Below are 12,341 nucleotides of genomic sequence, written 5' to 3' on the forward strand. Positions count from 1 at the left end.
GACGTGGGTCCCACACATCGCTGATCTTAAAATAGCGTTCGACTGGTTAGATGGCTCAAACTCTACCACGTTCTCCCTCGGGTGGGGACAAATCAGCCGAGGAAATCATCCGGGCTGTTGTCAGACGTGGGGTCCACTGGTCCAACGTTAGTGAGGACGTCATCATCCACATCATCCCTGACGATGTCCAGGGGTGAATCCTTCGGCGAGAGTTTGATCCCTACTTTTTTTTTTTAATCTTTTCCCCCTAAAAATAATAAAATAATATGAAAAATAAAACCCTCCCTAAATCCCACCTATTCCCGACACCACCACGGCGTCACCACCACTACCGTCTCCTCCGCTCAGTTTTATTCCCTCCCTTACCGCATTAACTTAATTAAATGGTTAAGCCCCATCTTCGCCTCTTCCGTCCATAAAGCCAAGAAGGGCAAAGAGAGGCGCAAGCTTTGCCCTCTCTGCGAGGCCATCATGAGGAAGACGAAGAAGGCCCGCTGGGCCGCCGACCTCTCCCTTTCTCCTCCCTCCTCCTCCTTCTCCTCCTCCTCCTCCGGCAGCAGCGGCGATATCATTGAAAAGGACGGCGACGACCGCCTCACCGAGCTCCCTGACATCATCCGCCTCCACATCCTCGCCCAACTTCCCCTCCAGGATGCCATACGCACCGGAGTCCTCTCCTCCCGGTGGCGCAGCCTCTGGCGCCACCGCTGGCCCCACCCCGCCGTCCTCGACCTCTCCCCACACACCGTCGCCGCCTCCGCCGATGACTTTGTCGCGGGCGTCGACCGGTTCCTCTCCGCGCGCGGCCGCGGGCGCCGGATCGATACCCTCTTCGTCGCCCTCCCCCACGGCCGCCGATACGACGCCGACATCAAGCGTTGGATCGAGTACGCCGCCTCCTGCAGCATCGAGGACCTCCGCCTTGTCGTCTCGCCTTCGTCCCTCGCCGGCACTTCCGCCCGCCCCGGCCGGCGTCTCCGGAGACAGGAACGCGCTGCCGTCTCCTCCGTCTTCTTCCACTCCATCTGCGAGTGCTCCAATCTCACCCGGCTCGCCCTTTCCGGGCTCCGCCTCTCGAGCCCCAGCGCGAACATCAAGCGGCTCTCCGACCTTGAGGTTCTCGACCTCCATGCGGGGCACGTCACCGACGCGGCCCTGAGGAGGGTCGTTGCTGCCTGCCCTCTCCTCCGGTCGCTTGATCTCCGGCTCTGCCGTAAGCTCCGTCGGATCGTGATCACTGCCAACAGTCGGCTCACCAGCCTTACGATCGTCGACTGTCCAAGAGCTATGGAGGTCACGGTCTCAGCGCCGGATCTCCGGTGCTTCAGGTACAGCGGAAATTACCTCACGAGCTACTCCTTTGACAGCCCCAAGAGATTGGAGGAGGTGTGCATGAGCTCGGGCGGCCCTCCATCGTGCCTCCCACCAAGCAATTGGGTGAAGACCCTTGGTGGGCTATCCAACATCAAGGTCTTGACCCTTTGTAGTCTTTTGCTTCAGGTAATCGATATGCATTCCTGGGAGAATTGATATGGAATTTGTGTTTCTAGTGAGAGTTTTGATAGTTGAAGTGGAATCTTTTCCTCTTTCTTCGTCCTAGTACGTCGCGATCGAAGGTGGGAATGCAACCAGAGAATGCAACAACTTTAGAAACTTGAGAGAGCTGCAGCTGCTGATGGGTATGATGACTGTTGACAATCTAACGAACATATATACCTTCTTTAGGATATGCAAATGTCCTAGATTGGAGAAACTGTTCATAGAGGTTAGTTCATCAAATTTAGACGTAAACCGGCAGGACTTTTATGTTTCAATTCAATTCCTAATTCATTGGTGTGTACTCTTGCAGCTTCCAACCACAATGAATGACCCTTATGTGGAGAACTACCTTATGGTTCCGAAGGAGGAGCCTCCGGAGGTTGATTTTAAGTACCTAAAAATAATAAAAATTAATAACTTCAACGGGCACAGAAATGAGATGCAGTTGGTGAGATTTTTATTGGGAAAGGCTGGTGTTCTCGAGTCTTTAATGGTGATCACTTCCAAGGACTTTATGGTAGAGGAATATATTAATACAGTGGATGGTTGCCGTGATTCCTTACATTTTCTTCAGTCACAACTCTCACTCTTTACAAAGGCGTCAGTGAATGCACAGATAATTTTGAGTGATCGTGAAGATAACAAGTTCATCCCTACTCACTGGGAAGTCTATTCTAAAGTCTAACTCACTTCGAGGAGAGTTGTAATAGGTTGAATCAGGAAAATTCCTGGCCAGTTTCTCCTATATACATCCATTATACTCAATGAAACAATATGTTCTTGTAGTTGTAAAGTTAATGATAGTGAAATTATCAAGTGCTCATTTCTACAAAGGTTCCAAGTTCTGCTTGATTATGTCAAAAAAAAAATTCTAATCATTATTGTTGGATTGATGTCTATAAAGAGATAATTAACTTATGACCCTTTTGTTTTTCTGTCATATAGGGATTTAGACTTCTGTTCTTTATAGATATTCAAGTTTGGCTTTTGCTAACCAAATGTTTGCACTGGTTCAAAGAAAGATTATTTCTGCACCTGCTTGATACATGCCGCTTTGCTAATGGGTGAGTCTCGTCAAAGAGATAATTGTTCATAAAAACCATGAATCTGATGTTATCTACTGCTGGAGATGATCTTGGATGTCAATGCAAATCTGTGTTATCTTTGAGCTGAATTTAGAACAATAAAAATCAAATGAAGTTTATACCGTAGATGTGTGACACTCCAGCAATCGTACTCTAGAATTTATATGTGAACTTCTGTTACCTTTTTCTTTTTGTTTCTTGTCTTTTCTTTTATGTCAAGATCTTTTCTGCATTAGATTCTCTTGGTGCATCATTTTAAGAGTTTATTTCACATCGATGCACCATTCTTCGAATTTCAAGCATTCTGTCACCTTGCCAGTGGAAAATACATATTTTCTTCATTATAGAGTGTTTTCCTGTCGCAACAGTTCTCTCATTTTGGTTACCTTTTGTTATTATTGTACAACTTGGAAAGCCAAATCACTGAATGCAAGTTTAAACAATGGCCTGGTATGTGAAATTGGATCTTTTGTCTTTTTTTGTTTTACTGCTTGAATCTGAGGATGACACTAAGTTTATGCTTTTGTAAGTCTCATTCTATTCCTTATTATTATTCATTGTAAAGATTACAATTGTATGCTTTTACATAGATGGTCTCGACAAACTAACTTGGTGCTGGCGCTTCTTGATACCATTATGGTGTACTCTGTATAGGCCACCTAAACCATGTATGCTGTTTCAGATTCAGCAATCAGTTTTCTTTTCGAGGATGTGTGAACACTTTGAGTGTTGATAGCAAGATCGTGGGATCATATACTGTTCCAACCACTTGTCATTTGCAAAAAAATCTGTTTTCTTTTGTTTCCGATATCCTTTTCTCATTGCTGTAATTAAATTAAACTATGTTCATCTTTATATGCAATGGATATTTTGCTTACTTGGCACAATTTGCCTATCTGGTGCTATAATTGTTTACTTTTATTTCTTATTTATATCTCAGCATATCAGACACACTTTTGTCTGATAAATGAGCATTAAAGTTTACTATGATCTTGTTCACTATGCACATGAACTGCAAGCACACATGCTATCTAATAGAGTCAGTTGACATTGTTAATGTTTGTGGTTGAACAAGGTAAATCGATTATTATTAATGATCCAATAAGGGATAGTCTTAGATTTTATTAAAAACTATGTTTTTTATTTAACTAGAGATATTATTTTATTTCTTCTTCTTGTTGCCAATGGATTCTGGTAAAGAATGAGCCTTGTGATGTTTGTCAATCAAGATGCCTCTGGAGTAGTTCATTATCGAATACTCGTGTTTTCTGCCCTTAAAATAGTTCTACACTGTTTCATGGATGCGTCCTGAGATATTTCCATTCATTACAAAGATACTTGGTTACCACAGTGATAACCTGTTGCATGGATTTCTTTGCCCAAATGGGGAGTCATCCTTACCAAGTTATTTGGCAGGCACATTACTTTTCACTATTCCCTCATATTTTTACTGTTAAGAGTGATTGGCATCAACTTTCAGTTGATGGGTGTGTGGAATTCATTGTTTTTTTATGCTTTTTTTGAAAAGAATTCACTGCCTTCTTTAGTGTTATTTGGTCTTCATGAATAAAAATTGTAGCTGAAGCTTCAAGTTGCAATTTTCCTTTTATCTGACAGCAACCAACAGGTCAAAGCACTCACTCAAAAATGATATGCAATGACCCACCTCTGTGGCCTTCCTGAATCTCAAGTTGTTGAAATAGAAGTTGGTTTCCTCCAAACAAAAATGAGATGATGAATCCATTGGATTCATATCTGAATATTTATGTGTATCATGGATGAATGTCTTCTGATGTCATGTATTCTTAATTTTATTATTCCTCTGTTTGATAGTGTTGTTATTCAACTTCTCCTGAGTGAGTTCAGATTTATTCAACTATGCACTACAGAGGTAACTCTCACCTATAATATAATTCCTATCAAAACAATATATTATGAGATTGCTATCAGACTTTCAAACCTCAATTTTGTATTGGATTGAGATTTAAATCCTTGATTGGTAGGCCAAATTGGAATCAGAAAAAGATTTTCAGAATTAACAATGACAACTATAAATTTGGTAGCAGCTTGAAGTCAAAGTTTGACCTGTTCAAAAAAGACTTCCAGAGTTGAAGTCTGAGACATGTGCGTTCACCAAAGGCAGCTCCTCTTTGTGGTCCATCCCTATCTTGCTGGAGGTTTGACTTGTAAAGCAGATGATACTTGTCTCGCTTGATAATTAATGATAATAATGAGAAGTTGCATTACAGACTACCAATCTCTTGAAACTAAACAAAGAGAGTGTGTATGGAGTCAACAACAACAACCAAACATATCCAACAAATCAGTGCTCAAACACTTTCCTTCAATTTTTTTTTCCATCTGACTTTAGAATCAATAATAATTAAATCATCAAATATACTACTTCTATACTTAAAACATTACTATGAAGATGATGTATCGATGCACTTGTTAGGATTAAGAGTCGGGGTCGTCACTAAGAGGAGGGGCGGGGTGAGGGGGGGGGGGGAGAGGGGGGTGAATTAGTGCAGCGGTAAAATCACGTCTTTAAAAAATCTTTCGTTTTGATAAAACTGTTTACGTTGAAAACCAATCTCGGAAATATCTTAAAACACATTTGTAAATGAATTAAAGACAATAAGCAATTAAAGAGGTTTATAGTAAGGTAAATTACTAAACAGAAATACAAACCAGAGAACACACCAATTTATAGTGGTTCGGTCGTTGTGACCTATATTGACTCCGCCGATTCCTCTTCCATCGAGGCCACCGACATCCAATATGGATCTTTCTTTATAGGCAAAGATCAACCTCATTCTTACACCCCTCTTCTCCTTTTCACGGGTTTAGGAGACAACCCTTATAAACACTCACTCCTCTCGTACAGAATTCTAAACTTAGAGTGGAGGAGGAAATTTCTAAAGAGATTGCAGCAGCGTTTCTTCACTTTTGAACTCTCTATACTTGTGTGCTTTAACCAGGGACAAGAGGGGTATTTATAGGCTTCAAGTTGATTCAAACTGAGAACCTAAAAACATCTCATCTCGGGTTTTCCAAGCACGGGCGGTACCACCGCTAGTGTCAGTCTGACACTAACACTGAGCTGGGTGGTACCACCGCTTGGGATGCTGTGTTGCACGGTACCACTACCCAGACTGGCGGTACCACCACCTGGCACCCTGCTAGGGGCGGTACAACTACCTAGACTGGCGGTACCATGCCTAACACAATCTCGAAGACTGTGCCATGACGATGAGATTTCTTGGAGCACTGTTTGGGCTTCTTATTGGGCCCAACACATTCCTTATATGGGCCTAGCTGACCGCTAATTGGGTTGGCCCAAATCCAAACCTAATTACGTGCTAAATACGATTCCTAAGACATTTGCTAAGCTAAACAAGTCCCTATGTCTTGGTTTCTTCCAACGAGCTTCCGGCGATCTTCCGGCGAACTTTCGACGATCTCTCGGCAATATTCCAGCGGACTCCCGGCAAGCTCTTGGACTTCACGACGATCTTCTTGGCGAGTTCCGACAAGCTTCTCTAGCAAGCTCCAAGACTTCTCAATTGGTTCTGATAGAACTTCCGACGAATGTCCGGACTTCTGACGAACTCTCGAACTCCCAACGAAATCGTATCCTTAACTCCGGGACTTCATTTTGCTTCATGCCTTGCTATCGTAGTTAATCATACACATGTAAAACATACTTCGATCTAGACAGTTAATATTAAGCATTAATCATATTGTCCGGCATGTCATTGGTCCTTCGATGCTTCGTTCGATTCTTCGGCACATCGTCCTCTCTTGCGGCCTATTGCCCAATCGGCCAGTTGACTCCGCAACTCCAATATCCTTGACGCAATATCTGCTCTTCTTGGCCCGATGCTCGAATCCATGGCCCGAAGCCTTCTGTCGATACGTGACCGATCCTTCGGCCCGACGTCCAATCTTCTGACATGTTTTCCTCTAGCACAACATGATTCTTCCTGCTTTAATTGTCTCATCCTGATCGAAGCATCTTGCGTCACTAAAAATGTAGATTAAATCATAAACACTTATCAATTGGTTTCATCATCAAAATACGAGATTCAATAATCTTCTCCTTTTTGATGATGATAACTAATTGATGACGGAGTTAACCTTAACTCTCGGAGTTTAATCAAACTCCCCATATCAATATGCCGTATTGATAGAGACTCTTGGATTCAAAAATCCAAGCAATATGTTATCATAAACTTATGCATAACATGTCATCATGCTTCTCCCCCTTTGTCATCAACAAAAAGGAGAAGTCCAATTCTCATGTGTTTAGAAGTACAAATTCAAATCATTGCATATTAAACATAATTTCCAATTTTTATCATCATGCAATTTGTAAGTTAGCAAATTTAAGGATGTGTAAGTTGGCATATTTACGTTTTAGCCATTCTTTCTCCATGCAATTTCTAAGCTAGCAAATTTAGTAAGTTTTAAATAATTTTGGAACATGCAAGCTAGCAAATTTTATACATATGAAAATTGGCAGAATTTTTGCATCTTTTGAGATGAGCAAGCCTTTTGCTTCTTATTGAAGTATGTAAGCTAGCTAGTAAGCTAGCAAAAATTGCTCCCCCTATATCATTGTCAAAAAGAAGGGAAGAATACAATTTTGTATCTCTTTTTCCCTTTACAATAATTTTCAAAGCATGATAAAGATAAATAATTATTCTTATTTGTGCATCATTATATTTTCAAATTAAAACATGCACAATTTCAAAACCATACATTTCATTTTTCATGCATGATACCAAAAAATAAATCAATCATCTTTATGAGCATATCATACATGATACTAAAATATGAAAATTTTTAAGCATTTATCAACATTTTGATCATGATACCAAACATTCATCATTTAAAACATTACGTCATTTTGGTAACAAATCATAGAATTTCAAATCATGATGGTATTAATTTTGTCAAATTATATCCTACCATGCATCATCAAAACTTCTCCCCATTTTATCATTGTAAATAAGAAAGAAGAAGGGAAGAACATGATGGTGTAAAATATTCCAATCATTTTAAGGCATACAAGCCATAAATACAAGGAAATCATGTCATGAAAGATAAGACTACGTAAATACCAAAAGACATGATTCATAAATAATTTCTTTAATAAAATGCAAGAAGTCATGGTGAATGATCTTGATTTACATAAAGTTTCAAAACATAATTATCAAGATCATGGTTAGTTTTATATATCTCCTCTTTAGTAAATGGTAAAAGGAAAGGAGTACAAAGAAGAGATCTTGTGTTAAAAGAAAATCAAGTAATAAATCCAAGAACTCACAAGAAGAATCATGATTCATTAGTAAATCTCCTCTTAGGAAAATACCAAGTAGAATCGTAGGAGAACGATTAAATCTTAATTTGTAAATATCAAGGAATGAAGATCATGATATTGGATAATAATTTATTCTAATTTAAATCATCAAAATTATTTTCAAGAGATTAAAAAAAAATATAGATTCGTTAATATCTCCTTTTTGAAAATTGATAGAGTAGAGAAAAAGAAATTTTCAAGGAGAAAGCTTTCCTCCTTTCAGTGTTTCAATTCATACGATTGATTTTATATATAGTAAATAAAAACATGTATCATGTTTAAAATCAAAAGTGCAAGATTTATTACGACAAAGTTCAATAAGGCATAAATCACCCAGAAATCATCATTCATAATTTCAAAATATAAAACCATTAAACATGATTTCAAATTAATATGCTCAAGTTTTTGCATGAAAACCTTCCATCTTATTTAAAACTAAAAAAGCCACTTTCATTATGGTAAAAATCGATAGTTCATAAATCACTAAAATCATCATGCATAATTTTAAAATATAAATTTATTAAGCATGATCATTATGTATTACTACTTTGGGCATAACATCAAAATATGGTTTTAAGTTTTCAAGGTACGCACAATTTCATTAAGCATAATATCAAACCTCTTAACATTTTCATTAAGACATCAAGCATGGTTTCATAAGACATAAATTATTTTCAATCAAAATAAAAAATCAATACGGAAATCAATATGACACACATTATTGTTTCTTTAGACAAAATATTTGATTTATCTTTTTATGTGATTGATTTTATATAATTATGCTCAAAATTTTCATGTGAAAGCCATCCAACAAAACTCGAAAACCAATACAAGATCATCACAATACACATAATTGTTTATACCATACAAGAAATTAATAACTAGATTTAATTCTAACATTTTATTCATTTATCATAAGACATGCAATTTTCATGATCATTTTCAAAATTACTAGAATGATAAGCATGATCCTAATTTTTTAGCATTTTAATTATATTATTAAACATATAATTTTTAAAAAATAATTAAACTAAATTAAAAATAACTCATTAAAAGCATTATGTAATTTCAAAATAAATTAGGGGGATTTTGATTACCTTATTATCGAAAGCCGTTAAGGCGTAGTTTGTCTCCTTGCCTTTGTTGATTTTCTCCTCGTCTTCGGAAGAGCTCGATTCATCCCAATTTGTGTTCTTCTTCTTGCGTTCAAAGCAAGTAGTTGTATTCTTTTTGTTCTTTAATTTTTGTTTCATTAACCTTTTAAATTTCTTAGTAAGTTCAAGTTCACCATTGTTAGGATCGGAGCGGCACTAAGAGGGGGGGGGGGGGGTGAATTAGTGCAGCGGATTAAAATGTCGGTTTTGACAAAATCTTTCGTACGATAAAAAACCGAACTTGAAAAGCTTAATAACTTAGAAGCGTATGGAAGCGTAGTGACTAAGTAAAGTAGTTTGCAGTATGTAAATGGTAAGAACAAAATGCAAACTAGAGAAGACGGTAGTTTATAGTGGTTCGGTCAATCGTGACCTACATCCACTCCTCCGATTCCTCTTCCGTCGAGGCCACCGGCATCCACTAATGATCTTTCTTTACTAGGCGAAGATCAACCTCCTTCTTACACCCCTCTTACAACCTCTTACAAGTGGTTCACCCTTTTACAAATATTTCAATGAAAAGAAAGGAGGTGAACACTCAAGCTATTGAAAACAAGACTTTTCCTAAAGCTTTTCTCAACTTCTAGCTTCTCAAAAGGTTGTTTTCTCTACTGAGAAATGAGGGGTATTTATAGGCCTCAAGAGGATTCAAATTTGGGCTCCAAAATTTGAATTCTTTTTGGTTTCCGAGGCCGGCGGTGCCACCGCCTGTCAGTGGCGGTGCCACCGCCTGTCAGTGGCGGTGCCACCGCTTGTCAATGTTTGACACTGACAGTGGACTGGCGGTGCCACCGCCTAGGCCAATTCAGCTCACTGGTTGGACTCCAAACTTGGCCCAAACCAGTTCAAACTCGGGCCCAATTGGCCCCTACTTGGGTTATAGGATTAACACATAATCCTAACCCTAATTAATGTGCTAAATATGAATTTAAAGACATTTTCTAAGCTATTACAAAGTCCGTAAGTCAAGACTTCTTCCGGCGAGCTTCCGACGAACTTCCGACGATCTTCCGATAAACTCTCGGAAACCATTCTACGGACTCCCGGCAAGCTCCTAGACTTCACGATTTAGTCTTGGCGAGTTCCAACGAGCTTCTTCAGTAAGCTCCGATCTTTCTCGGCGAGCTCCGCGAACTTCCAACAAACCTTCCGGCGAGCTTCCGAAAAACCCTTTGGCAAGCTCCCTACTCATTCTCGGCTAGTTCCGGCAGCATTGCCGACGAACCTTCGGACTTCTGTCGAACTCTCAAACTCGCAACAAATCCTTCGCGCTTGACTCCGACACTTTGTTTCGCTTTATGTCTTCATCGTTATCGTAGTTAATCCTGCACACACAAGCTAAAACTCTACTCCGATCTACACAATTATTAAAACGCAAATTGACATTCTATTGCCCGGCACGTCATTGGTTGGCTCTTCGTCCGATTCTTCAGCGCATCGTTCTCTCTTGCAGCTTGTTGCCCAATCGGCGGTTGACCTCCGCAACCCCGATATCCTTAGCGCAATTCCGCTCTCCTTGGCCTGATGCCCGACGTCCGAAGCCTTCTGCTGTCCAATATCCTAACGTGATCTCCTCCGGCGCAACGTCAATTCCTCCTGCATCAACTATCTAAACCTGATCGAGTAGACCTGCATCACTCAAAATGCAGTTTAAATCATAAACACATATCAAGTGGTTTCATCATCAAAATACGAGATTCAACAATCTTCCCCTTTTTGATGATGACAACCACTTGATGACGGAGTTAACCTTAACTCCCAGAGTTTAAACAAACTCCCCCTATCAATATGCCATATTGATAGAACCTTGAATTCAAACGGAATTCAAGTTATTGCAATATTCATCATGAATACTTGCAACACATCATCATTAACATATACATAAAACTTATGCATCACATGTCATGTCATAAACATACTTCTCCCCCTTTGTCATCAACAAAAAGGAGAAGTACCACAATCAAGTGTTTGTTATATGGGTTCAACTTATTGCATGAAAAACATAATATCAAGTTTTATCATCATGCAATCTAACGATTAAAGATGTGTAAGTTTAGCATGTTTGGTCTTCTTGAGATAGCTATTGATTGCTTCTCTTTAGACTACTAGCTAGCAGTTTTCACGATATGCAAGTTGCAAGCTAGCAAATTTTTGCTTTCTTTGCAATGTTTGAGCTAGCAATTTTGCTTCTGTAGCAAGTTAGCATATTTTACATTTTGAGATAGCAACTATTTGCTTCTCTTTAGACTATAAGCTAGCAATTTTTACGATATGCAAGTTTTACTACATATAAGCTAGCAAAAAATTACGAAAGCAAATACAAGATAGCTTTCTTGTGTAAGCTTATGATTCTTGCTTCCTATTGCAATGTGCAAGTTGCAAGTTTTGCTTCTTTTGCAATGTGCAAGTTTTCAAATTTTGCATCTTGAGCGAGCAATATTTCTCCCCCTTTGTCATTGTAAAAAAGAAAAGAAGAATACAGTTTTGTAGTTCTATTTCCTTTTACAACGATTTCAAAATCATGACAAAGGATGAATAATCAAGTTATGAATGTCAAGACAATTTTTCATCATGAATATTTTATCATTGCATGTATCATTATCATAAGTTGAAGTATTACATGCATAATATCAGATCATCATTCATAATTACATTAATGTTTCAATATAGCAATTTCTTCTCAGAATGTGTAACTTAGCACTCATTGCTTCTCTTGATATTTGCGAGGTAGCTAGCAAAATTTGCTCCCCCTATGTCATTATCAAATAGAAGAGAATAACAATACAATAGTGTAATTCATTTCCCTTTACTATAATCTTCAAATCATGACAAGGGTTAAGTGTCAATCTTATTTGTGCATCATTATATTTTCAAATTAAAATATACATATTTTCAAAAACCTTATATTTCATTCATGCACGATATTGAATAAATCGATCGACATTATGAGGATATCATACATGATACTAAAATTTTTAACTATTTATCAATATTTTGATCATGGTACCAAACAATCATCATTTAGAGCATTCATGATACAAAACATTAAATCAACATTTATCATTTTAGCAACAACTTATAGCATTTTAAATCATGATTTACATCATATGCAATACATCACATCATAATTAGAAAGCACAAGTATTGCATGCATCATTGCAAATCATAAATGTTTCATGATGGTATAAATTTTGTCAA

The 12,341-nt window shown here is 38.5% G+C and overlaps 1 protein-coding gene across 1 annotated transcript; it reads left to right on the plus strand.

The window, feature by feature from the left end:
- The first annotated feature begins 366 nt into the window (after positions 1-366).
- Positions 367-2,380, plus strand: LOC135652759 (F-box/LRR-repeat protein 13-like). Its single transcript, XM_065173984.1, has 3 exons — positions 367-1,500; positions 1,601-1,765; positions 1,850-2,380. Exons 1-3 carry the CDS (start codon positions 472-474, stop codon positions 2,222-2,224), a joined length of 1,569 nt encoding a protein of 522 aa, XP_065030056.1. The 5' UTR covers positions 367-471; the 3' UTR covers positions 2,225-2,380.
- The last annotated feature ends 9,961 nt before the right edge of the window (positions 2,381-12,341 follow it).

Source organism: Musa acuminata, chromosome BXJ3-11 (genome assembly GCF_036884655.1).
Source record: "Musa acuminata AAA Group cultivar baxijiao chromosome BXJ3-11, Cavendish_Baxijiao_AAA, whole genome shotgun sequence".
NCBI classification, from domain to species: domain Eukaryota; kingdom Viridiplantae; phylum Streptophyta; class Magnoliopsida; order Zingiberales; family Musaceae; genus Musa; species Musa acuminata.

What these genes read in the sequence shown, in the direction of transcription:
- LOC135652759 (XM_065173984.1), top strand. Translation starts at nt 472, where the DNA reads ATGAGGAAGACGAAGAAGGCCCGCTGGGCCGCCGACCTCTCCCTTTCT. An exon ending in TTTGTAGTCTTTTGCTTCAG is followed by an intron (nt 1,501 to 1,600) that starts GTAATCGATATG and finishes TCTTCGTCCTAG; the next exon opens with TACGTCGCGATCGAAGGTGG. An exon ending in TGGAGAAACTGTTCATAGAG is followed by an intron (nt 1,766 to 1,849) that starts GTTAGTTCATCA and finishes GTACTCTTGCAG; the next exon opens with CTTCCAACCACAATGAATGA.